Source organism: Ictidomys tridecemlineatus, chromosome 9, assembly GCF_052094955.1.
Source record: "Ictidomys tridecemlineatus isolate mIctTri1 chromosome 9, mIctTri1.hap1, whole genome shotgun sequence".
Classification (NCBI taxonomy): domain Eukaryota; kingdom Metazoa; phylum Chordata; class Mammalia; order Rodentia; family Sciuridae; genus Ictidomys; species Ictidomys tridecemlineatus.
In genome coordinates, this window is record NC_135485.1 from 41683226 (window position 1) to 41710909 (window position 27684).

Genomic DNA, 27684 nt, shown 5'->3' on the forward strand with positions numbered 1-27684 from the left:
AAGGGCATTTTCCAGCGCTTTCGACTTGAGAGGCCGGTGACAATAGTTGTAAAGAATGGTCAAAGCCTGCACATTTTTCTTTTAACAGCTCTATTCTCATGCAAGCACGCCAGGGCTCCGGGTAACTTTTGTTGTTTGTTTATAAAAGAAATCGAGAAAAGGGAGAGGGGCCCGCCCCTTTTGTGACCTCAGGGCAGGAGTGAGCGGCCTGGTGGATTAGGTGCGGCTCCCCCCTGGGCGCTCCCCTAGCCACCCGACCCAAGCCAGGAGCTCTGCCCTTCTCCGAGGGGCGGGGCGCGCCTAGCGGCCACGCGCGCGAACGGCAGAGGGGGCGTGTCCCGCGGGCGCGCGCGGGCGGCGGAGGGGGCGTGTTCCGCAGGCGGGCGGCGGCGGCGCGGGCTGGTGCGCGGCACAGCGTCCTGTGTTGGAATGTGCGGCTCCCGCGAGCTCGCGGCGCAGCAGCAGGCCGAGCGCCGCCGAGGCCCCTGGCCCCAGACCCCGGCGGCAGCCCGGACGGCTGGGCGAGGGCTGGCGGCCTGAGCACTTTCTGCAGCCCCGCTCCTGGCCTTTAAGGGCCTCGACAGCCCAAGCGCCCAACTTTTTCCACCCCTCCCCCCCTCTCCTAAAACTCCAACAACAAAGAAAAGTAGTCGGCGGAGGGGTGGCGACGCCGGGTCGCCAGTTCCCCCTCTACGAGGAAGACCGGTAAGGGCGGCGCGGGGCTGGGGGCTCGGCCGGGGTGGGGGAGGGCCAGGCGGCCGCGGCGGCCGCGGGAGGGGGAGGGCGCGGAAGGACGCGGAGCGAGGCGCTGTCCAGGGCTGATTTGCAGATACTGTGGCTCCGGCGACGGCCGCCGCGCCGGGCGGGGGCGGGCGGCCGAGCGGGATCGGGTTACACGGCGGCGGCCCGGGGCTGGGCCGGGGGCGTTGGTGGAGAGCTGCACGTCTCCGGGACCCCCTCCCCATTTGAGGAAGGCCGCCGCTTCCGCGCGGGCCCGCACGCCCCGCCAGTCTAGACTTTCAGGCCAAGAGCGGAGCTGCTCGGGGCCCTAGTCCTGAAACTTCCTCCTCATCTCCAGCCTCCGGGTCCCGCCGCAGCCCCGCGCCGGCCCGCCGCTCTGTGGGCCCCCTCCCCCAGCCTGTCGCTTCGCCGGAAGGCGCCGTTGAGTGCGGCGGGGCGGGTTGAGTCAGCCCCCGGGCTCGGGCGGTGCCGCCAGCGGGCTGGACAGCGATTTCTGCGCTCCGACTGCCCCAGGACGCGGCCCTGTGCGCCCGGCGGCCCGCGCTGGCAGGGCCGGGGCGCTTGTCCCGCCGGGCGCCGTGGGGGAGTGAAGTTAGCAAACTTCCGGGGCGCGGGGGCGGCCCGCGTGGGGCCCCCTGGCTCTCGGGTCCGCGCCTGCGGAGGGCGCCCGCGGAGCCTCCGCGGAGGGCGAGCCGGGCGGTCGGCGGAGCTCGGGCGCCGGCCACACGGTAACTTTCCGCCCTTTTCCCGGACTCGGGCCCGTGGGCCGCGGAGGGGGCTGTCTCTCTCGGGAAGGACTCAGTTGGGGATCGGAGCCCCGAGTTTGCTCACCTCCACCGTTTGAATTGGGGGAGCACAGGAAGAGGTTCAGGACGAGCGGTGGGGGCAAGCCCGGTGAGTTGGTGGGCGAATGTGTGCAGGGAGCGGGCGGAGCGGTGAGGAAGCGAGAGCTCCCGAGTTTGCAGAGAGCTGCTTTGTGTTTGGTATTTTGAGAAAATGGCCGAATGCCTATTTCAGTTAGGAATGCCGCCGCCGAGGCAGGCGCCGGTGGCAGCAGCACATAGGAATTTCGTGCAACACGTTGGGCTTTCAGGCAGTGCCCAAACGGTCTTCCTGACAAATGTTAAAATTCCTGTAAGAGTCGTGGGCAGGGTGGGTTGGGAAGGTCGATGTTGGGTTAAATTTCCGAATAGCTTGTGCTGTTAAGCCTTGGAACTGCTTTGCCCTCCGTTCTCTGTGATGGCATTTGAGTCCAACTTTTGTTGGTGCAAATAACTAAACGGGTTTATACACTTGGGTGGAATGGATTGCTTTTTATCTTTCGGTTTAACTTTATTATTTAGTTCTGTGTCTTTGCTTTTTCTGATTTGCAGAAAGGCACAGGCTGGAGACTAGCACCTTTTAGACTGGAAAGTAACTTGGTTAAGATCAGTTAAAAACCCAACTTGTTTTCAGGAAGGTGATCTTGTAATGGCTTCCACTGGGCAAGTAGGCCAAGTCAAGCACAATGGAAGAAAGTTGCTGATTGTGGCGTTGAGTTGTGCGATTGTTTTATTAGGGGGTTTGAAAAAAAAAATGTTGACCTTCATTTGTGAAGTTTCGAATAAACCAAACTTCCCTTTTCATAGGAAAAGAGGCCCATACTTTTTTTCCGCTTTTAAATGTGGGGAGTCATCAAAAAATTGAGACTAAGTGGTACTGTCTCGCAGTTTTTTTTTCTTCTTTTTGAAGTTAGTTGCGTTCACATGAAATTCAATTAAATTGACCAGTTATTATAGGCTTCCTTCCAGACTTGTGTACTTACACATGCACAGAATGGCTTGTTAATTTCTTGGCTTTCTAATTCAGGCCATTGAAGTATTGAAGAGGAAAGTTGGAAGGAAAATAGTTTACTACTAGTGTGTTGGGTTTTTAAAATTATATTTTTTTCCCTTATAGTGGGAATCAGACATAGGGCACTGCACATGGTGGGTAAGTGCTCTACCACTGAACTACTTCCTACCCCTTTTTCATTTTATTTTGAGAGGGTGTCATACCTGTGATTCTCTTGCCTTAAGTCCTGAGTAGTTGGTTTTACAGGCATATGCCACCAACACTGAGCTTAAACAGTTTTTAATTAACATTATAAATGAGTGTAGGGGGCTGGCGTTGTGCTTGGGTGGTAGAGCATTTGCCTGGCACGTTTGGGGCACTGGGTTCGATCCTCAGCACCACATAAAAATAAATAAACAAAATAAAGGTATTGTGTCCACCTACAATAAAAATAATTTTTAAAAAATGAATGTAAGTTTCCCCACCACCACCAGAAAAAAAAAGTGCACTTGCCTGTCAGTGGTAGACCTAGTTGATGAATGAATTATGTTAAACAATTGGTAGAATTTTCTTTAGGGGTAGAGGAAGTTTGTATGTGACTCAAGTAAGAAGATTGGGAATTAACAAAACTATTTTAAGGTTTCTTTTTAGAAGTTATCAAAACTCATTTGAGTTTTGGAGGTTATATTGAGAACTATGTAGTTTTCAGTTAGGAAGAATTAGAACTTTGGGGGTCATGGCCACTTGGGAGGCTGAGGCAGGAGGATTACAAGTTCAAGGCCAGCCTCCGAAATTTAGGGAGGACCCAAGCTATTTAGCCGCATCCAGTCTCAGAAAAAGCAAATGGACAGTATTAAATAATAAAATTAGAACTTTACGGGACCCAGTCTCACTGGGAATGTAGCTCAGTGTGATAAAGTACCCTAGGATTCAATCCCCCAGTACTGTACCTACCCACCCCCCCCCCCAAATAAAAGAGCAGAATTAGAATGATGCTTTGGTTTTAGGCTCCTAAGCATTGTGCTTAAACTGTTGCTCTTGTGTTCTTTTTTGTTGTTGTTGTTCCTAATTCAGAATACAGTTATGGCTACCCAGGTGATGGGGCAGTCTTCTGGAGGAGGAGGGCTGTTCACTGGCAGTGGCAACATTGGCATGGCCTTGCCCAACGACATGTATGACTTGCATGACCTCTCCAAAGCTGAACTGGCTGCTCCTCAGCTTATCATGCTAGCAAACGTGGCCTTAACTGGGGAAGTGAATGGCAGCTGCTGTGATTACCTGGTTGGTGAAGAAAGACAGATGGCAGAATTGATGCCTGTTGGGGATAACAACTTTTCAGATAGTGATGGAGAAGGACTTGAGGAATCTCCTGAAATAAAAGGTGAACCTAATGGACTCGAAAACATGGAACTGAGAAGTTTGGAAGTCAATGTTGTAGAACCACAGCCTGTATTTGAGGCATCAGCTGCCCCAGAAATTTACAGCTCAAATAAAGATCTTCCTAATGAAACACCTGGAGCAGAGGACAAATGCAAGAACTTGAAGACCAAACCCTTTCGCTGTAAGCCATGCCAATATGAAGCAGAATCTGAAGAACAATTTGTGCATCATATCAGAGTTCATAGTGCCAAGAAGTTTTTTGTGGAAGAAAGTGCAGAGAAGCAAGCAAAAGCCAGAGAATCTGGCTCTTCCACTGCTGAAGAGGGAGATTTCTCTAAGGGCCCCATTCGCTGTGACCGATGTGGCTACAATACCAATAGATATGATCACTATACTGCGCACCTGAAACACCACACAAGAGCTGGAGATAACGAGCGAGTCTACAAGTGCATCATTTGCACTTATACAACAGTAAGCGAGTATCACTGGAGGAAACACTTAAGAAACCATTTTCCAAGGAAAGTATACACATGTGGTAAATGCAACTATTTTTCAGACAGAAAAAACAATTATGTTCAGCACGTTCGAACTCATACAGGTAAGAGACGTTTTCTAGGCCATAAATTTAACTCTTGTTTCTGATTTCCAATTTGACGGTCTGCTAAATAGTGCTTCAGAAAAGGGATGCAGGTTGCATCATTTCCTCTGTTTGCAACCTTGGACAAATTATTTATATTCTAAAAACTATTTCCCTAAATTAGACTGCTTTTAAGTTTGTAGATGTATGTATGTGACATTGAACACAGCTAAGATGTAGCATAGTTTCCTAAAAGACTTGAGGGCTTATACAAAAGGAAAATCCAATAATTAATCTTCCATAGCAGCATTTAACAAAAACCTCACTTGTAAAAGCATTTGACTTGTGGTATTGAGTTCCTAAGTGGAACAACTTGTCTTTATTCCCAAAATATCAGAATGTGAGAAATTAGGGGCTGGGGATATAGAGCACTCGTCTAACATGGCATCAAGTCCTTGGTTGAATCTCTTGTACCAACAAAAGCAGAACAAAAAAACCCAGAAAATTCTCCCTAAAACCATGAAATATAAGAAGTTAGGTTTTGTTTGTTTGTTTGCTTGAGATTCTAATGATTGAGCCCAAGAGTGCTCTAACACTAAGCAACATCCCCAGCCTTGAGGGGAGGCGGGGATTGAACCCAGGGTCACTTAACCACTGAGCCATAGTTGCTTAGGGCCTTGCTGAATTGCAGAGGTTGGCTTTGAACTTGTGATCCTCCTGCCTCAGCCTCCCTGGAGTTTTTTGAGAAAGGGTCTTGCTGAGTTGTCCAGGCTGGCCTGGAACTTGCAATTCTCCTGTCTCAGCTTCCCAAGTCCCTGGGATTTCAGGTGTGCGTGACCATGTCTAGTGAGAAATTAGTTTTTAAAAGATGTATGAGATCTCCCGATTGAAATCATTTTCCTAAGAAAACAAATGTGGATATAGAACTATTTTTGTTTCAGAAACAGTTATATGTACCATGTTCTAATGCATTCAGGTTAAGAGAACATTTCTAGTCCCTAAGTACAACACTATCAAGAATTGAGAAGGTTCTCCAAGGGTGGTGGTGCATTCCTATAATCAACCAGTGACTGGGGAGGCTAAGGGTGGAGGATGGCAAGTTACAGGCCAGCTGGACAACTTGGACCCAGTCTTAAAATAAAAAATAAAATGGGCTGGGAGTGTTTTCAGTGGTGGAGTACTCTTGGGTTAAATCTCTGATGTTATCTTCCCAGCCACCGGTGTAACTAGGTATAGCACGTGCTTACTTGGTATGCCTGAGATCCTGGATTTGATCCCTAACACTAAGAAGTGTTGAACTTTCTTTAAAAATATGAGAAGTTGTCAGGGTAGTGGCCACACGCGCCAATAATCCCAGCTATTTGGGAGGCTGAGGCTGGAAGATTACAGTTCAAGGCCAGTCTCCTTGTTAATTTAGCAAGACTGTGTCTCAAAAAAACAAAAGTAACTGGGGTTGTAGCTCAATGATAAAACATCCCTGGATTCAATTTCCAGCCCCCCAAAAGAAAAACATTTCAGATTCCTCAGACGTAAAGAAAATACTAAAAATTGGGAGTTCATAACCCACTTCAATCTAATGTATGAAATATGATATGTCAAGAGCTTTGTAATGTTGTGAACAACCAATAAAAAAAACTTAAAAAAAAATAAAAAAAAAGAAAAGAAAAAAAAAGAAAATACTAAGAAGCATGTACCCATTATCTACTCTCAATGGTTTTCACTATTTTATCACATTTTGCATGTTTGAGTTTTTTTTTTAAGTGGTGACTTTTTGGAATATACTTACTAATAACCTGAATCAATATAATACGGTAGAGAGTTGAATTCAACAGGTTTTAGTGTATTCAGAGTTGTGCAGCCATCACCTAAAATAGTCAGTTTTAGGACTTTTTTTTTTTTTTTTAAATCAGAAAAGCCCTCATCTTTAGCAGTCACTTCCCATTTCTCTCCAACACTGTCGATTATTCTCCTTCCTGCCCTCTCTTCTCTATTCCCTCCCTCCCTCCCTCCCTCGTACAGGATATTGAATTTGGGGCCTCACACATGCACTGAACTGCATCCCCAATACCCTTTTTATTTTGAGAAAAAGTTTTGCTAATTTGCCCATGCCTCAAACTTGGAATCCTCCTGCCAACTCTTCAGGTAGTTGATTATAGGCTGCCTCAAATTATTCACTTCTTTTTTTTTTTTTTTTTGTACTGAGGATTGAACCAGGGGTGTTTACCAGTAAACTACATGCCTTGTCCTTTTTATGTTTTTTAATACTGGCTATTGAACACAGAGGCTTAACCACTGAGCCACATTCCCAGCTCTTTTTATTTTTTTTAAACAATCTCGATAAAATGCTTAGAGCCTCAGCCTCCTGAGCTACTGAGATTATAGGTGTGTGCCACTGTGCCCAGCTTACTGTGGGGTCTCCATTTTTATAAAAAAATGACATTAAAAAAAATGTCTTTCAATAGTTAATTTTCACATTCCTTCCTTCCCTTTTCTTTTTGTTGTTTAACTTTTACATTTCTGTTATATTTTCTTGGTAAAAGTTAGTAGTTTTGAGGCTTATGACTGGTCTGAACAAAATGGATAAAGAGTAACCTAGTATTGTACTCTTTGGATAAGAGATGAAAAGGGGCTGTGGAGTGTTGTCTATATCCGGTTTCCTTTGTAAGGGTTAGCACCCCACACAACAGAATCCCATAGGTAAATGGGGTTTAATTAAAACTTGCAGGTGAAATTCCATTACAATTACAATTCCATGTGCCCAGTGGTATTTGCTAGTAATTCCTCTGAAGGCTGAGGCAGGAGGGTTGCAATTTCTAGGCCAGCCTGGGCAATTCAGCCAGCCCCTGTGCCAAAATAAGGGCTGTGGGTGACTCATACAGTAATTCAGGGACTCGGGAGGCCGAGGCAGGAGACTCTTAAATTCTAGGCCAGCTTCTGCAACATAAAGAAACCCTGCCTCACAAAAAGGAAAAAAGGGCTGGAGATTAACTCATTTGTAGAGCATCCTGGGTTCAGTCCCCAGTACCAATAACAAAAGCCACAGAAATTCCATTGCAAGAAGGACCCCAAAGATTTCCAGGCCCCAGCAGATGTGTTGAAAGATTTAAAATGTAGTCCAGGAAAAATTTTCCAGTCTTTGAAATTTGTTGTAACTGTGATGTCACCATGCTTTGTAACCATTCCATTCAAAAGTAAAGTTCAGCTGGGTGTGGTGGCGTCCACCTGTAATACTAGCAACTTGGGAGGCTGAGACAGGAGTATTGCAAATTCGAGGCCAGTGGTGAGTGAGGCCCTGTGCAACTTGGTGAGACCCTGTCTCAAAATAAAAATTAAGGGCTGGGGATATAGCTCAGTTGGTAGAGTGCTTACCTCGAATGCACAAGCCCTTGAGTTCAATCCCCAGCACCACAAAAATAAAATAAAAACTAAAAACTGGGGATGTGGCTCAGTGGTTAAGCACACCTAGGTTCAATCCCCAGTACCATGAATGAATGAATGAATGAATGAATAAATGCGAAGTCCAAACATTACAAAAATACATACTATAGGGGAGGGAAGTTATTTGGGAATCTTAACTCCATTCATCACTTACGGTATGTATTAGACAAAGGGTTAGACTAAACTAACCTCATCTACAATCAGTCTTTTTGTAGTACTGGGAATTGAACTCAGGCCCTCACATTAGCTGAGCAAGCACTGTACCACTGAGCTACATCCCCATCCCCTCACCTTTAAACCCAAATACTGTATATTCTTCATTCATAAGTACTTCATATTCATTTAACAGTTTTTCTGGAACTTCAGATTCTAATTTAAGATTGTTTATCTATAGAATGCACCTATAGTCGAAGCTACTCAGGAGGGAGGATCATTGAAGCCAGAGAAGTTTCAGGTCAGCTAGGGCAACATAGCAAGACCCTTCTTAAAAGAACAAGCAAAAACTGATAGTGTTGATCCCACAGGTAATGACTAACCTTAGAGATGTTGGGTTACCAAACAATTTTGATAATTTCCCCCAAAAGCTAAAAATATAAATTTTTAAATACATATTTTTTTTTTTGAGAGAGAGAGAGAGAGAATTTTTAATATTTATTTTTTAGTTCTCGGAGGACACAACATCTCTGTTGGTATGTGGTGCTGAGGATCGAACCCGGGTCGCACGCATGCCAGGCGAGCGCGCTACCGCTTGAGCCACATCCCCAGCCCTTAAATACATATTTTTAAAATATGAAACAGCAAATTTAACTTTGTTGATGTAAGAGCAGTTTTAGATAGGCAAAAAAAATGGAATAAGGAGAGAACAGGAAGTTTTGCTGTTGGTGTGTGTTTTTTGTTTTTTGTTTTGGCAGTACTGGGGATTGAACCCAGGTCCTCATCCCCAGCCATGATGACTAATTTGTAATTACTGCATTTTATGCATGTACTGTATCATCTGTAACTGTTTCCCCTCTTTTTTTTTTTAATTTATTTTATTTTTTTTGAGGGAGGTGCAGTTCTGAGGATTGAGTCAGGGGTTTTACCACTGTGCTACATTTCCAGTCCTTTTAATTTCTTTTCTGAAATAGGGTCTTCTAAATTGCTGAGACTGGTCTCCAACTTGTCATCCTCCTGCCTCATCCTTCTATTCGTTGGCATTATAGCAAGGCACCACTGCACCTGACTTAACTTCAGTTTCTATAGGGGGATCCTGGAGATTTAACCCAGTGGGCTCTACAACTGAAGTACACCCTTGGTCTCCCCGCCCCCACCTCCGCACCCATTTGAGTTAGACAGGGTCACTTTTAGTAACTAAGGTTGGCCTTCAAACCTGGGATCCTCTTGTGTCAGCCTCCTGAGTAACTGGAACATCTTGCTTTACATTTTTTTTTTTTTTTTAGTGACTTTTTTTTTTTTTTCCTGGCAGTTTGTGGCATGTGTCTATAATTCCAGTGACTGGGAAGACTGAGACCAGGATCCCAAGTTGGAGGCCAAACTCATCAATTTAATTAATTAATTAATTAATTAATTAATTAATTTTCAGCCTTAGCTTTTCAGTGAAACTCTTGTCTCAAAAATAAAATGACTCCGGGGTCTTAGTGAGGTGGTAGAGTCTCCCTGGGTTCAAAAGTACTGCAAAAGGAGAAAAGTGATTTTCCCCTCCCCTCATATTTACTTTCATTGTGATCTCCTCCATGTACTTTTCTTTTTTTCTTTTACTTTTCTTTCTTTTTTACATTTTTTTTAGTTTACTACATAAATTAAAGGATAATAGTTTGATAATATAAATTCTGAGAGTATATTATATGAAATGTATCATTCTCAAAATATGTTTATAAAAAAATTAATCTAGAATAGAGAGAAAATGAGTGCTGGAATCATTTATTTCCTCTGTACTATTAGGTAGCCTAGTTCTCTGACTTAATGAATTTATACCATTCTCACTGAGTGCACACCGTTGGGCCCTTTTTCCTATGCTAATCTTGAACATTCCATTGGGGAACACTATATGGTAATAGTGAAAACCATAGATTTATAGTGAAAAACATAGATTTGAATGCTGTGCCTGAGGTCATATAGAAGGTCAGAAATCTCATTATTCTACAGGTAATTATCATTGTTGTGGGGAGGGCAACTAGGGATTACTTTTTGTTTAAACTGACCTCTTACATGAAAACTGTTAATTTTGCTTTTTTTTTTTTTGAGCGGGAGTTGTACTGGGAATTGAATTTTGTGATGTTTAACCAGTTTACAAGTTCTAACTTAAAAGGTAACTTGTTTGTTCCGTGTGTGTGACTGAAAAATCAGTGCTTAACTCAGCTTTCTAGAAGAGTAGGCTTTTGTTGTTGGCTTTTTGGTACTGTTGATTGACCTAGAGGCACTTAACCACTGAGCCACATCCCCAGCCCTTATTTTTATTTTGAGACAGGGTCTCATTAAGTTGCCTAGGGCCTTACTAACTTGCTGAGACTGACTGTAAACTAGAAATCCTCCTGCCTCAGCCTTGCTTTGGGTTCACTGAGATCATAGGTATGTCCTACCATGCCTAGCTCTAGAAGAGTTATGTTTAGTTTGTGCAATTGTACATTTTCCATATTCTTCTATATTAGAAATGACTTAAAAGTACTAGTGACTTGGGAGGCTGAGGCCAGGAGCATTGCAAATACAAAGCCAGCCTGGGCAATTTAGCAAGACCCTATCCCCCCAAAAAAGTGAGGGGGGCTGGGGCTGTAGCTCTGTGGTAAAGTACCCCTAGTTTCAGTGCCCAGTAGGAAAAAAAAAAAAAAAAGCTGGGGGTGGGGTGTGCAAGTTTATAATCCCAGACTCTTGGCAGGGGAGTATTGCAAATTTGAGGCCAACCTCAGTAATTTAGGGAACTGTTTGGGATGTAAATATTTAAAAAAAGATGTAATTCAAAACAAAGGTAACAGAAAAAGAAAGCATCTTTATAGATTAACATGAAAGATCACTTAAGGATAATTTACTTTTAAATCTTTTTTCTTTTTTCAAAAAAGCATTATAGGAAGTTGAACCTGTGGCCAATGCATGTGTCGCAAAGCTACTTCATAGCTCTGTTGTCCGTATTACTACCACTACTACTACTACACTTTGGTACTGAGGATTGAACCCAAGGATGCTTTGCCACTATGCTATATCCCCATCCCTTTTTAAAGTTGCCCAGGTTAACCTCCAACTGGAATCTTCCTGCCTCAGCCTCTGGAGTGCTAGGATTATAGGTGTGCAACATAGCTCTCGACTATTTTTAATTGTTTTTTTCTTTTAACAGTACTGGAGAGGAATAGTCTCAGCATGCACATTCTTAGCTTATGCTGTACCCCTGAGTTACATTCCCAGCCTGTTTATTTTTTCTTACTACCAAATTATAAGAGTACATGGCATTTTGTTATCCATACATCAGTTGGTGAATATTTTTTTGTTTCATTTTTTTTGGCTATTAGGAATAATACTGCTATGAACATATTATGTATGTATAAGTTTTGTGTGGATAGTTTTGTATTTCTCTTAGGTTATACCTAAGAATCGAACTACAGTACTGTATGCTATTTGTTTTTGTTGGCATTTAACCTTTCAGGAACTGCCAAGCTGTTTTCCAAAATGGCCTTGCAGTGAATGAGATCTCCAATTTCTCTATATCCTAAAACTCTCCAGTAATGTTAACCTAGGGTTTGGTGGTGTACTCCTAATCCCAGCAACTCAGGAGACTGAGGCAGGAGGATCACAATTTCTAGGCAGTCTGGACAGTTTTTTAAAGGAAACCCTATTTTATCGAAAAGGGGAAAAAAAACAGGGGCTGGGATTATAGCTTGGTGTAGAGCGCTTGCGTAGTAGTATGTTGAGGCACTGGGTTCAATCCTCAGCAGCACATAAAAATAAATAAATGAATAAAAGGTATAAAGAAAATGTATCTGTTTAAAAAAAAAAGGACTGAGGATGTAGCTCCACAATAGAGCTCCCCTGAGTCCTTTTTTTTTTTTTTTTAATGTTTATTTTTCAGTTATTGGTGGACACAACATCTTTGTTTGTATGTGGTGCTGAGGATCGAACCCGGGCCCCACGCATGCCAGGCGAGCGCGCTACTGCTTGAGCCACATCCCCAGCCCAGCTCCCCTGAGTTCTATCCCTGGTACTATCAGGGGAAAAAAAAAAACCCAAATTTTTTATTTCTGGTTATAACCTATTCTTGTAAGAATTAAATCTTCATTTTTGCGATTTTTTTTTTTCATTTGTTTTTGGCGCTGGGGATTTAACCTAGGGGCACTTTACCACAGAGCCATACCCACAGCCCTTTTTATTTTTTAATTTTGAGAACAGGGTCTTAGTAACATGTCAAGGGCCAGGGCCTGGCTAGGTAGCAGAGGCTGGCCTCCAACGTGTGCTCCTCCTGCCTCAGTCTCCTTAATTGCTGGGGTTATAGGTATGTGCCATTGCACTTGCATATCTATCTTGTGGTTTTGATTTTCTTTTCTATTGATGATATGCATTTCTTCACATGCTTTGGCTATTTATATATCTATGTAGAAATACATTAACATTCTTTAAACTATCTTAATTCTTCCCTGGAATCAAGAGCTATAGGGGGATGGGGTGTGGGGTAGTCAGTTGTGGAGACCTTGATGGGAAGTTCTGGCGAGAGATGACTGTTTCCACCTTATGGGGTCCTCCATGTGGGGGACTGGTATTTTGCAGCACAGCTTAGGTGTGGAAGCCTGATGGTCCTCGGCCCATTCTGGGCTTAGGGAAAATAGTGAGCCCCGTCTATACAGCATATAGGCTGCTTGCTTGTTTCTGAGCTTCAGTTTCCATATCTGAAAATGCACACCGGCCCCCCATGCACACAGGAAAAAGCGCCCATGACTTGTGGCTTCTGGCCTATTTATTGAGTGGATGACCAATAAGTGATATGTATTGCTTATAGAAGTAAAGGAGCAAAGAGAGAATCCAGGGAATTGGGAAGTGCTGGAAGGGATCAGGAGCTCCAATGCAAATGAGAAACTCATTAGGATGAAGTGGGCATTGCTTCTTTCCTTCAGATGAGAGTTCTAGCCATCTCATTTAGGTAGACAAGTACGCCAGGGGCATTGATAACCATTGTGGATTGATAACCAAAGGTTCTGTTCATCCATCTCTGCAGTAGTCAGTCCACTCACCCTCTTAAACATCCACCCATGTATTCTCCAGCCTGCCAGCTAATTACAATGGAATGGTCACTAGGAACATGTTTTTTGTCCATTTCCATTTTTAGTTTCATGCCATCTTTTCCTTGTCCTGTTTTTATTGTGTAGGCAAAGTTAATAACTGATATCCTCCTCCCCCCATTATGGGGATGGAACCTAGGGCCTCTGCATACCAAGGAAGTGCTCAGACACTGAACTGTGTCTCACAGGCTCAATAACGGATAGTTATTTAGGGCTTCACATGTGCGAAGTACAGTGTTAAATGCTGTACATGTAATATCCAAATTCTTAAAATAGCTTTGCTGGTTGGTACATGTAATCTCAGGAACTTGGGATGTTGAGGCAAGAGGATCGCTCACAAGTTTTAGGCCAGCCTCAGCAAGTTAGTGAGAACCTGCCTAAGAAGGGCTGGCGATGCAGCCCAGTGGTGGAGTGCCCCTAGGTTCAATCCCCAAGAATGCAAAGAAACAATCAAAAAACACCACTATAATGGGAATGAAGCTTCTGATATTTTTATAGATGAGGAAACTGGAAATTGGGCTCCTAAGTAATTTGCCTAAGATCATAATTATTATCCTGAGGCTAATGAAAACAATTTTTCTTTATACTGGGGATTGAATCCAGGCACATTTTTATCACTAATAAGTCCTAATTATTTTAAGGCTGGGTATTGCTAAATTGCCCAGGGTTTCATTACATTGCTGAGGCTGGTCTCAAACTTGAGATCCTTGTACCTTAGCCTCCTGAAACACTGGGATCACAGGTATGGGCCACTGCCCTGAATAGCCCACATTCCCCACCCTCCTCCCTGTGTTGCGGATTGATCACAAGGCCTTGCACATGTTAGGCAATTCTCTACCTCTGATCTGCAATCCCAGCTCATTTCATTTTATTTTGAGGTGGGGTCTCACTAAGTTGCTCAAGGCTGGACTTGATTCAATCATTCTGCCTTAGTCCCCTGAATAGCTGGGATTACAGGCATGGGCTACCATGTGCAGGGAGTATTAAATTACTATTATTATTGGTACTGGGGATTGAATGCAAGAGTGTGTAACCACTGAGCCATATCCCCAGCCATTGTTTTTTTTTTTTTAAAGAGAGAGGAGAGAGAGAGAGAGAGAGAGAAAATTTTTAATATTTATTTTTTAGTTCTCGGCGGACACAACATCTTTGTTGGTATGTGGTGCTGAGGATTGAACCCGGGCCCCACGCATGCCAGGCGAGCGCGTTACCGCTTGAGCCACATCCCCAGCCCATTGTTGTGGAGGTTTTTTGGTTGTTGTTTTGGGATAGAGTCTCACTATGTTGCTTAAGGGCTTGCTAAGTTGCTGAGACTGGCCTGGAATTTGTGATCCTCCTGCATCAGCCTCCCAAATTGTGGGATTACAGGTGTGTGCCACTGCACCCAGCAAGTATTAAGTTCTTTAATAATAAATCACTGGGCTCTTAACTTCAGTTCTTAGACTTTATAATTTCTTTCAGAATTGGTGACATAGCTGTGTTATAAATGTAATGATCACTACATGCATTTTTAGTTTAAAGTAAGCTCATCCTCACTTGAATATTATTGTTTTAAGCCAGTGATTTCAAAATGGTAGATTCATCATTTATAAGGATCAGAAAAAGTACCCAACTAGTAGCATCAGAATATTTGAGTAGAATTTTTTTCTTTTCATTTTTGGTGCTGGGAAATGAACCCTTGGTTCAATTGCTAGAAAAGAGGAGGAAAAAAGTCTTTGTTATATAGTGGTCAATAGTGAATATTGTTACATTGTTAGTGACAATGTATTTGCTCTACCACCAAGCTGCACTCCCAGCTATCTATCTATTTATTTATTTATTTTGGGGGGCAGGTTCTCTTTGAGTTGCTGAGGTTACCTTGAACTTAGGATCCTCTTTCACCAGCCTCCTGAGACTCTCGCATTTCAGACATGCACCACCATGCTATTGAACCCAGGGGCATGTAACTATTGAGCCGCATCCCCACCCCTCTTTATTTTCTATATTGAAACAGGGTCTTGATGAATTGCTTAGGGCCTCACTGAGTTGCTGAGGCTGGCCTTGCACCTGCAGTCCTCCTGCCTCAGCCTCTGTAGTTGCTGGGATTATAGGTGTGTGCCACCATACCTGGCAGAAGAATAATTCTTGTTAAATATTTCTTGATACATTAGCCAGATAATAGTTTAGTTTTTAATGTAATAATATTTGACATTGTGCCAGGTATGGTGACTCATACCTATGATCCCAGTGATTTAGGAGACTGAGACAGGAGGATATTGGAAGTTTGAGGCCAGCCTCAGCAATTTAGCAAGACTCTGTCTCAAAATAAGACACAAAGGGCTGGGGATGTGACTCAGTGGTATGGGGGATGGGATATATATATATATTCACTAAAAATTGAAAAGGGCTATAAGAATTCAGAAAGCCAACAGTATTTAGTTTGTCAGCAAAGTTAAAATATATATATAGTAAATTCTAAAATGAACCATTTATATTTCTGATGTTTGATAAGTTGAGGCTCTGATAGATATAAGAGGAAAAAGTCTTTATTATATAGTGGTCAGTAGTGAATATTATTACATTGTTAGTGACAATGTATTTGACTTATTTTGTTATATTTAAAAACTTTTCGTTGTTATTGTTTTGCAGGAGAACGCCCATATAAATGTGAACTTTGTCCTTATTCAAGTTCTCAGAAGACTCATCTAACTAGACATATGCGTACTCATTCAGGTTGGTAGAAAATGGGAACTTTCCCACCATTTTCAGTAAGCTGATGTTATTTTTTTAGAAAGTACTATTATAAAGAAGTTCTTTTTGTTATCATTTTTAGTATTGGGGATTGATCCTAGGGGTGCTTTGCCATTGAGCTACAGTACATCCCCAGCCCTTTTTAAAAAATTTTTAGACATGGTTTTGCTAAGTTGCTGAGGCTTACCTCAAACTTACAGTTCCCTGCGTTAACCTCCCAAGCTGTAGACACCACCATGCCCAGCTTTATTTATTTTGAGACAGTATCAAAAATTGCCCAGGCTGGCCTCAAAACTTGTGATCCTCTAAGGTCCTCCTGACTCACCCTCCTGAGTCTCTGGGATTGTAGGGTTTTTTTCACTATGCCCAGCTTGCTTGCTTATTTGCTGTATTTTTGAGTCTGTGGATTGAATCTAGGGGTGCTTTTTATTAGTGAGCTACATCTCCAGCCCTTTTTATTTTATTATTTTGAGTCAGGGTCTTGCTAAGTTTTTGAGGCTGCTCTTGAACTTGAGATCCTCCTGCCTCAGCCTCCCAAATTGCTGGGATTACAGGCATGCACCACTGTGTCCGGCTTTAAATGGGGATTGTTAACCTGAATTCTGTGGGTGGGACTCCTAAAACGGAATATAATTTTTTTTCTATATGCATATTTTTCTAGGAGGATTTTTTGTTTTGTTATTGTAGTACTGGGGGATGAAGTCAGGAATGCTTTCCCACTGACCTACATCCCTAGTCTGTTATATTTTTTATTTTGAGGCAGAGTCTTGCCACATTGTCATGATTGGCCCCCTTCAGCCTCCCAAATAGCTGGGATTACAAGCATGTACCCCTACATGTGGGTTCTTCTAAATCTGAGCTATCGGGTTGTGCCCCTTAATCAGAATTTTTGTTTTATTACTTCTGAACACTTCCTGACTTCATTCTCCAAGGGTAACTTGGATTTAATATCAGGCTTGGTTAATGGTAGACATTGTGTCATGTGGATAGCTGTACTCTAGCCAACACATAAAATGTTTAAGTGCTTTATATAGGTTAATTCATCTTAGCTTTATAAATATTATTATGTTGTAAAGTTCTACTATTCTCATCTTACAGAAGGCAATATTAAGGCATTGAAGAAATATGGCCATTTTTCCTGTGGAATGTCTTCCCTTCTAGATGTCTGATTGCTTTCTCATGATGTCATTTTGCTTTTCTTCTGTCCCTTTTTTATTTTTTATTTTTTGAACTTAACATCCCTCTACCAGTGAGCTGCATCCCCACCCCTTTTCAATTTTTGAGAAAGGGTCTCTTAAGTTGCTGAGGCTGGCCTCAAAATTTGCAATCCTCTTTCCTTAGGTTCTGAAGTTCCTGGGATTACAAGGGTGTCGTCTATCACTGCGTTCAGCTTCTTTGTATTACTTGTAAATTGAAAATTAAAAGCTTAATATCTTCCTTGGGATGTGTTTAATCTGAAGCCACATCTAGTGGACCCATTGTGATGAAGGGTCACTGGGTTAGGATGATGATACTTGTGTTCTTTTTGTATACTCATTAAATGTTTATGGTCTCTTTTTAAAATTGATAGTATATTTTATTGTTTAGGAAATAATGACAGGAAAAAGTCTACCTACTCAGTAAATACATAATCTTTTTCTTATATACTTTAAATATGGAATTGTTTAAATTCATGGATACAAAACCTTTAGATATAGAGGGCTGATCACTTTATTTTATTTATTTATTTTTTGTATAGGAATTGAACTTAGGTGCTTAACCACTGAGCCACATCCCCAACCCATTTTGGGCAGGATAGGGGCTTACTGGGGATTGAATTTGGGGCACTTGGTCACTGAGCCACTATATCCCCAGCCGTATTTTGTGTTTTATTTAGAGAGGTCTCACTGAGTTGCTTAGTGCCTGGCTTTTGCTGGGGCTGGCTTTGAACTCACTGTCCTCCTGCTTCAGCCTCCTAAGCCACTGGGATTATAGGAATGTGCCACCACGCCCCACCCCAACCCATTTTTGGGATAAGGCTCTTTTTAAAAAATATTTATTTATTTATGTATCTTTTGTTTTAGTTGGACACATTATTTTGTTTTTATGTGGTGCTGAGGATCAAACTCAGTACCTCATGCATGCTAGGCGAGCACTCTACCACTGACTGAGTCACAACCCTAGCCTAAGATAAGGGTCTTGCTAAATTGCTTAGGGCCTTATTAAGTTGCTCAGGCTGGTTTTGAACTCATGATCCTCCTAAAACAGCCTTCTGAGCTGCTGGGATTATAGGTGTGCACCACTGCATCTGGCTATATAGTTTACATTTTATAATTATAATCTTCAGTATTAACCTAGGAGGCCATATTAACTTTCTGCTGCCTTTTTTGGTGCCTTGTGTACCTGCTGAGTTAGTATCTTTGCATGAAACAAATATATTTGAATTTACCTGATGTTTGGTATTTTGCTTGCTTTTCTTTTTTGTGGTACTAGGGGTTTAACCCAGGGGTGATCCATCACTGAGCTACACTTCACCTTTTTTTTAAAAAAAAGGTGGCGGGGAGTTAGGGATGTTGCTCTGGTAGAGTACCCCTGAATAAAACCAAGAAAACAACCCTTCCCTCTTTTTTTGTGATGTCCTGGGGATGGAACCAGACATGTATGCTAGCTAGGCAAATGCTGTACCACTGAGATTCATCTCCAGCAATTTTTTTTTTTTTTAATTATTTAGACGGGGTCTTTTTAAATTGCCTAGGCTGGCCTCAAACCCAGTATCTTCTTGCATCAGCCATTCAGGTGGGTGGGATTACAGAGTGGGTGGGATTTCAGGCATGTCCCACCTGGCCTAACTTGTATCTACATATGTTAAGGAAATGTTGTCTCCATTTAGATCATTCATGACCCTGTAGAGTCAACTATAGAGTAGCATGTTGTGGAAACCACATTCTGACATTAAAAAGAGTTGTCTAATTAGTGACATATCTAATCTGACATACCTGGAGAAGTGTATTTTTGTGATTTAGTATTATATAATAATTTTCTAATCATGGAAAGCTTAACATCTACATGGTTTTGCTATATTTCTGAATTTTTGCTTTATGAAAAACTTATAAGATTGATATGAATTTGAGAATGTTTGAGAGATGAATTTTCATAAATGTTAATTTCCATTTCTCTACTATGCATTCCATTGGACCAGTGGGGTATGGATACCATTTGATAATATTTACTAGAAAGTGATCTAGATGGGTATGTATTCAGGTAGAATGTGTTATTCTTATGCCTTTAATTTGGGTTATGGGGGTGGTTCTGGTTTTGTATGTATCTGTGATTATGACTGTTTGCTTGTGTTACAGTATCTATTTGTATGCAGCTTCTCGTGTATCTAGTTGTAAGTGCCCATTTTATAGAAAAGGTGAGAGAGGAAAAAAATCACAGAAGTTTTCTGAATAATTACCTTAGCTATATTTTTACTTTAAAATAGCAGCTTTGGCATTAGAAAGCATGCTGAGTAAAACTTACTGAGCTCTTGCCATAATGAACAAAAGGCTTAAATTTCAAGAGAAAACCTTTCTCTTTATGTTAGGCTACAGCAGAATTTTAAAACCTGGGAGTGTTTCCCAGAGTAAAAGATATTTCTCCCAAGATTTATCTTAGAAAATGTGTGGGAATTTTATAATGTACTCTGTATACATTTGTTTTCCCTTAACAAAAAAGTTTAGAATTATTTTCTCTTGAGTGACATTGCCTCAAAATTAACATCCACCCCCCCGGTTGAGTAATTCCATTTCTTGATGAATCTCAGTTGTTTAATGGTGCTTCAGAGCCTTAACTTTATGGAACTTTTTTGAGGGGTGGGGTACTGAGGATTGAACCCAGGGGTACTTAACCATTGAACTGCATCATCAGCTCTTTTTAATTTTTTAGTTTGAAACAGGGTCTCACCAAGGTGCTGAGCCCTTCACTTAAGTTGAACTTAAGATTCTTCTGCCTCAGCCTCCTAAGTCAGTGAGATTATATGCATGTGCCATTGTGCCCAGCTTTATGGAACATTTTTTGGTTTGAGAATCAGTGTCAAGGGATAGAGAAAAGCTATACAAATAAATACAGTAAATGCAAGGTGCATGATACATTCTTTTCAATAGTGTTTGTGATTATTTTATATGTACAATTTCTTATGAGCATATTTAAATCTTGAATTTGTTTTAATCTGTCTTCTAACATTTCTTATTTATCTTTAGGTGAGAAGCCATTTAAATGTGATCAGTGCAGTTATGTGGCCTCTAATCAACATGAAGTAACCCGCCATGCAAGACAGGTTCACAATGGGCCTAAACCTCTTAATTGCCCCCACTGTGACTACAAAACAGCAGATAGAAGCAACTTCAAAAAACATGTGGAGCTACATGTGAACCCACGGCAGTTTAATTGCCCTGTATGCGACTATGCAGCTTCCAAAAAGTGTAATCTACAGTATCATTTCAAATCTAAGCATCCTACTTGTCCTAATAAAACAATGGATGTGTCAAAAGTGAAATTAAAGAAAACCAAAAAGCGAGAGGCTGACTTACTTGATAACAGTACTACCAATGAAAAAACAGAAACAGAGCAAACGAAAATAAAGGGGGATGTAGCTGGAAAGAAAAATGAGAGGTCTGTAAAAGTGGAGAAAAAAGATAATGTTTCAAAAGAGAAAAAACCTTGTAGCAATGTTTCAATGATTCAGGTCACTACCAGAACTCGCAAGTCAGCAACAGAAGCTAAAGACCTGGATGTGCATACAAGAAATAATTCAGAAAAATCCTGTAAAGCCAAGAAAAGCAAAAGGAAGATGGAAACTGAAGCCCATTCCATGCATGATCCTGTGAATGATGAGGAATCTATGACAAAAAAGAAAAGGAAGATAGAAGGTAAATCCAAAAATAGCCAGGAAGTACCAAAGGGTGATAACAAAGTGGAGGAGAATAAAAAACAAAATACCTGTGTGAAGAAAAATACCAAGAAGAAAACCCTAAAAAATAAACAAAGTAAAAAAAGCAGCAAGCCTTCTCAGAAAGACACCTCTCAGAAGGAACCTGTTCAAAAGGAGACTAGTCAGAAGGGGCCTGTTCAAGATGTTCAGAAGGGGCCTCTGCAGGTAGAGTTGCCTCTACCCATGGAACCTGTTCAAGTAGAGCCTGCTCACATGGAGGTGGTTCAGAAGGGGCCTGTTCAAGTAGAGCCTGCTCACATGGAGGTGTTTCAGAAGGGGCTTGTTCAAGTAGAGCCTGCTCAGGTGGAAGTGGTTCACCAGGAGTCTGCTCACATGGAGCTGATCCCTCCTATGGAGACTGTCCACATGGAGGAGGTTGTTCACAAGGGGCCTTCTCACGTGGAGTTGCCCCCTCCTGTGGAGTCTGCTCATATGGAAGAGGTTCAGAAAGGGCCTGCTGAGATGGAGCTGCCCTCTCCTATGGAATCTCCTCTTACAGAGGATGTTCAGAAGGGGCCTCTGCAGATAGAGTTGCCTCTACCCATGGAACCTGTTCAGATGGGGCCTGTTAACATGGAGTCTGTTCAGATGGAAGTTGTTCAGAAGGAGACTGCTCAGATGGAGCTGTCTCCTCCCATAGATCCTCCTCTTCACAATGAGCCAATTCCCAAAAAGACTTCTCCCCGAAAAGATAACAGAAAGGAAAGGTCCAATATGCAGAGTGAAATGACACGTAAGGAGCAAGTCCTTATTGAAGTAGGCTTAGTGCCTGTTAAAGATAGCCAGATTCTAAAGGAAAATAAAAGCACGCAGGAACTTTTGGCATCATCAACACCACTGCCAAAGGAAGACTTAAGAGAGGAGGAGTCAGAAGACCAAAAATTACTCTCAGAAGTTGAAGGAAACAAAGAAGATCCTTTTCTGAAAGTAGGAACAGAAGAAGCAGAGAACAGTGTAGCCGATTCCTGTACCAAGGAATCTAGTACTAGTGTTTCATCTTCTGGACAAAAGTTGAATATGCCAGGGGGTGAAACTTTAGCTGATAAGCATCAGACTGACTCAGCTATGCTTTGTGAAGTGGAAATGGACACTGATCATAACCCAGCAGAGAATCTCCCTGATAAAGACTCAGCAGTTGGAGAACCAGTTTCACCATTGCTTCTTCCCCCACCAATAGACGAACATGAAGCAGTGTCCCAAACTGTGCTGGCTTCACCTCCTGTTACTATGACAGTAAATGAGTCTCAGGAAATTGATGAAGATGAAGGTATCCACAGTCATGACGGAAGTGACCTAAGTGACAACATGTCAGAGGGTAGTGATGATTCTGGATTGCATGGGGCTCGTCCAGTTCCACAAGAAGCTAGTACAAAAGATGCAAAAGAAGCCTTGGCAGGCAAAGGGACTGGGGGAGATTTTGTTTGCATCTTCTGTGATCGTTCTTTTAGGAAAGAAAAAGATTACAGCAAACACCTCAATCGCCATTTGGTTAATGTGTATTTCCTTGAAAAAGCAGCTAAAGGGCAGGAGTAATTAAAAGATTGGGACAAGGTTCCAGTTCTTAGTTTGTAAGAGCTATTAATTTTTATATTCATTTATAATAGTAGAAAAACCTTTTAAGATTGCTTTAATTAGTGTCGAGTATTGATTTTTAAGAGGCATCCTTTTCCTTAGGACTTCATATATACCTATTGATTGTTGTATAAATTTTAGCAAATCCAAGGGAGTTAGTGTACTAAAAACCAGCAGATACCTAAATCTATTTAGCTTATATGTTCAACTGAAACGAGAAGGCCATGATGATATAATAGCATTCTATTGCTTTGTCCATTTACAACTTGTCATTTTTTTTCTCTATGTCTGTCTTCAATCACTTTAGTTTACTTTTCCTTTTTTACTTAGCTCTATAAAAATTGGCTTAATAGCAAATTACTTGAACAATTTGCCTGCTTTATATAAAGTTAGCACTTTAAGATTTCTTTAGAGATGAAAAAAGACATTTAAATTGAAGAAAAATTAGCCCAACAGTGGACATTGTATCAGTCCAGGTATTTACTTCCTGAGTTTTGATCATTATTTTGTGTTAATTGTCATAAAAACAGTGATTTTGGTGGTTTTTTTTTTATTTTGGTGCTTTAATGGCTTAAGATGTTGCACATTGTTTTTGTTTTTTGTTTTTTTTAACCTATGCAGTTATATTTTTCTAGAAATAGCATTTGTGTTGAGCAGTAACACTTTATACATATATATGCATGTTTATTTTGGCCTCGTCAGAGGAATATTTTTAGGCTTGTTTGCAAAAGGGCAGTTTTTATTTTCTTTGCTGCAATTGTCTTTTTTGCAGAATAATAGTGTGTGCAAGTTTGTGAGCAAATGAAACATGCAGGTTCAATCCATTCATTATGATTTTCATATCTTATACCTATGCCAGAATCTGTATTTCACATTAAGTTATTTATTTTGAATGAATATAGTAAATTCACAGCTCTCTTTCTTGATTTTGCAATAAATACACCAAGAAGTTTTTATTTTTAAAACACATTTTTATCTCAAATACCAACCATCAGTTACATTATTTTTTAATTTTTTTTTTTTTTTTGCCTGTTATGGTACAGTTACTTCTTAACTGTAATATTATCTTAAATGGTTGGTGTCCATGTGGCTACTTAGCTGAATAAAGAACTGTAACTGAGATTTGGAAATTGCAAACCTAGAATTAGGAGACGTAATCATTCCTTCAAGTTGTATGGGACATCACTTGTGAGATTCCAAAGCCATAGCTATTATACAGCAAATCTAGAATGAGAGATGGCGTGAGTTCTGGCAAGTCAGCTGCAGCTTCCTGTGAATACAGTGAAGAAGGCTGGTGAACTTCAGTACAGTCCAGATTTTAAAAATCATACTTTCTCAGGGATCTCCACAAACTAGTGGGTGTCCTGGCTGTCCCTATGACAGCCTCTTCTACAAGTGAGGCCTCAAGTGAATTGCAGCTATCCTGATGTGCCTATAGGGGCACTTTGTATGAAAAAGGGTGTGTACTCCAAAACTGTTCTGTAGGTTCTTTGGCCATTTGCCAGAGAGTATGAAAGAATCCAACATAGGATTTTTATTAACATTAGGAGTTCATTTCAGTAAAATAAAGTATGATCCCAATAGGGAATCTTGAATTCCAACCTCCCATGTTCTATTTTGAAATAACCCCCTTCGTGAATATTTTGATAATTTTCTTTTACCTGGTGATCTCTTTGAGGTAGGTTTCAGATTTTGGCAGTACAACATAAAAGATTAGGATAAGCATTAATGTATGGGTGGAAAACTTGTTAATCTTAGAGTGAAGTTTGAGTTAAAAGTTGCTCAAACTTGGAATTGACTGGGAGGCCAAAGAATTTTAAGAAGATTCTCTCAAGACATGAGTAAGTTGTGTGATAATGGTGTGTTTGGCGTGTATGAATGGGAATTTATAAATGTTGAATTATAGGCTCCGACAATCATTGTCAGCAGGAGATCAAGCTGCAAATATTTATGTTTTAAACCTTAAATTATACAGCTAGTTAAGTCTTCCTAACAGCTAGTTTTTAATGTTAATGAGCACATTTTACCTAAGTTACCTTTTACATTATATTGAAAAAGATTCATTTTAAGCACAGATTAGAGATTGGGAATCTGCTTGGGGAAGAGGTCTTTCTGGATTCTTTCATACTGTAAAGGAAAGAAATTTGCCTTCTGGGGAATTGAACTAATTTCTAATCTAGCCTTTAAGACTAGAATGCTGAAAACAAAAATATGAAGGAAATTAAAACCCCTTATTAAGTTGATGTGTAAAAACATTGTTACTGGAAATTGATTGGGACTTGAGGCCTTTCTTCCAGAAAACAAGGACTTGATTATCAGGCCTATATTAGGTCCTGAACCTTAATGCCATGTATTTGTACTTTTTAAAAATTGTTTCAATGAAAAATATATTAGTAATTGGAACTTCTGGTCCAGTTGGGAGTTCTTCCATTTGAAAAATGTGATATTTGTATGGAACTGTTTGAATCTTTGTATTTTCTAGTGCCCTCCCCACAATAGAATTGAAGCTAGAACTTTCTCTTTTGATAAAGGAACAATAAACATGTTATTTGTAAATTGGTATTTAGTAACTAGTGGTAAACTTGAAATACTAGAATGCATTATAAGCCTAATCCTAGGTAGTCATGAAAATCTAATTATTTTTGAACCTGTATTCCCATTGGTTTCCAATATATTTAAGTTATATTTTTCCTCTTTATCAGAGCTGCTTCTTATTCGGGGGCTACTTTTATTTTTATTGAGGTGTCATTCATAAGGAGCTAAAATGTTTTGATAAGGCTTCTTATAACTGTAGCTGGATGTTTTGCTCTAGTCTTCCAAGAAGGGCCATTTTATTTTTTAAAGTAGTCACTTATAATGGCATGTGGTCATTGACTTTGGGGGCCGTTTGCATTGCATGCTGATACAAATTAAAACCCCAGTTAACCTCATCACATGTCACTCCATGAATGTTGAAGATGGAAGGAATACCTTGCATGTAGTATACTGTCACTTCTGGACTGAAAAGCTGGGGGAGGAAATTTACTTTGCATATATCAAAAAAACTTAAAGCCAGTGTGTCAAGTTCAGTTGTTGACCTCAGCAGATGAAGTGAGCTGATAGTATTAATTCAGATTTAAGAAAATATCTGAATCTTGGTTTGTGTAGATTTATAATCTACATACTATATTAATTAAATCAGATAGCTTTTATAGTACCACATGTGTACATAGGCACCCTCCCATCCCCTTCTGCATCCATTAGTTACTGAACTTTCTGAACTGGCATTGTAACATAACAACAATGTTTTGTTGCACCAATTTTATAAACTTTTACAGTGCAATACGTGTTATTTTTCTGAGGCAAACCAAAGGTATATTTCTCAAGGTTCTTGCTGCTTTCTTTAGCAGCATTTGATGGCGGATCTTTTATATACATTTGTAATAGATAAAAATAGGCCAGATTGCAAATTCTTTTTAAAATCTTAAACCATGTACCAAGTTTTTGGTTGAAATTGTGTAGGATAAGTTAAACTTAAATTGCATTCTATTAACCAATGTGAGTGTATTTCTGTAAGCATAGTTATGTTGAAATAAAGTTTTAAAAAGCATGATGCCTTTGTTTATTATTGGTATAAGAGTCAAGGAAATTGAACTCAATATAACTGATAAAATTGTAGGTAGAAAGGTCATGCAATCTTTATTGTGTGGAGTAACAGTGCTGTGGGTAGCAGTCCAACACCTGTAATCAGATGTGCTGTATTTTGGGAAGTGGAGGTAGGGAGGAAACCAAAAAAAATTCACTAGTTTTACATAGTAATCACTTCCTACTTCAGGTAAGGATACAGTTTAAATGTTCATATTTCTTCAGTGGCAGGCCTGGGATTAGTACATTTTCGAGTATAAAAGAAAATGAAGGGGCTGGGGTCATAACTCAGTGGTAAAGCCTTGCCTAGAACAAGTGAGGTGTTGTGTTTGATCCTCAGCACTACAAAAAATAAAGGTATTGTGTCCATCTACAACTAAAAATATTAAAAAAAAAAAAAAGAAAATGAAACCCCAGGGTTGGTGATACATCATCATCTTAGACTCTGCTTACCCTGAAGTGGAAAGAAACAGTCCAAGCTATAGGTTAAGGCATTAGGCGTTTTTGTTTGTGCAGTCCAGAGGGGAGAGTGAGTTGAGGAAACCCTGGCTATGCAAAGCAACAAGGCATTGTGATGGTATTTTGTTTTGATGCTGTGAGTAGTCTTGAGTCCTGAATCATGAGCAAAGAGATACTTGGTATTTGGATTGGTGAGTTACTCACTGTCATACCCCGCCCTCACCCATTAGTCCTTAATAGCAAAAAAGAAAAAATTTAAATTTTGAGACAGGGTCTAAATTTAGCAGGCTGGCCTGGGACTTGGAATCATCCTTTCCCAGCTTCTAAAGTTGCTGGAATTACAGATATGTACAGTTAACAGCACCATGAACTGCCTTTTTTTCCCCTCCCAATGCTGGAGATTGAACCCAGGGCCTTGTGCATGCTAGCTAGGCAAGTGTTGTCCCACTGAGCCACATCCCTAGTCCCACAATGAATTTCTAAAGCATTAATTTTTATTGGAATAGTAGAATCTATGACAAGGGAAATAGAAGTTTATACCTGACTAGGATATGTGGCAAGTTTATTTTTAATATGTAAATGCTATTGATAGTCTGATTTGGTAATCTTTATGTAACTTTTAAAAATATTTTTTAAGTCATTAATTTATGTTTAATGTACAAAGTTGTTCCCAGAGTCTTCCTCTGGTCCTTTGCTGTGTCCTCAGATCCTTACCCTGTTTTTACATGAACTATACATTCATGCTTTACCTGCTACACTAGAATTACATATTTGTTTATACTGAGAATTGAACCCAGGAGTGCTCTCTGCCACTGAGCTATGTCTAGATCTATTTATTGTTATTTTGAGACAGGGCCTGGCTAAATTGCTGAGGCTGGCCTCACACTTGGTGATCATTTTGCCTCTTCCTTCAGAGTCAACTGGGACTACAGGTGTGAGTCACCTTGCTGTCTTACTTTTAGATGGAACCAGGGCCTCCTTAGTGTGTGTGTTTCACCACACAACTATATTTCTAGCCAGCCTGATTATGTTAACTTTTTTCACTTAATTAAGATGTTTTCTGCCAGATTTCTCTGCTCTGTTTTTTCTATATAATCGACATTCTATGGAAAGACACATTAAAACTATCTTATTCTTCAAAACCA

At 40.7% G+C, this 27684-nt stretch overlaps 1 protein-coding gene across 3 annotated transcripts; it reads left to right on the forward strand.

The window, feature by feature from the left end:
* Nucleotides 1-363: 363 nt before the first annotated feature.
* Rest (RE1 silencing transcription factor) lies at nt 364-27684 on the forward strand. Of its 3 annotated transcripts, none has more exons than XM_078021322.1 (4): nt 364-705; nt 3628-4531; nt 15832-15915; nt 20154-27684. In XM_078021322.1, the coding sequence occupies exons 2-4, from the start codon at nt 3637-3639 to the stop codon at nt 22415-22417; spliced, it is 3243 nt and encodes a 1080-aa protein (XP_077877448.1). In that variant the 5' UTR covers nt 364-705; nt 3628-3636; the 3' UTR covers nt 22418-27684. The 3 variants fall into 3 exon arrangements, with proteins under 3 accessions (XP_077877448.1, XP_005320090.2, XP_077877449.1); XM_005320033.4 differs by lacking the exon at nt 364-705 and adding an exon at nt 897-1635; XM_078021323.1 differs by lacking the exon at nt 364-705 and adding an exon at nt 897-1469.

What these genes read in the sequence shown, in the direction of transcription:
- Rest (XM_078021322.1), top strand. Translation starts at nt 3,637, where the DNA reads ATGGCTACCCAGGTGATGGGGCAGTCTTCTGGAGGAGGAGGGCTGTTC. An exon ending in GCACGTTCGAACTCATACAG is followed by an intron (nt 4,532 to 15,831) that starts GTAAGAGACGTT and finishes ATTGTTTTGCAG; the next exon opens with GAGAACGCCCATATAAATGT. An exon ending in ACATATGCGTACTCATTCAG is followed by an intron (nt 15,916 to 20,153) that starts GTTGGTAGAAAA and finishes ATTTATCTTTAG; the next exon opens with GTGAGAAGCCATTTAAATGT.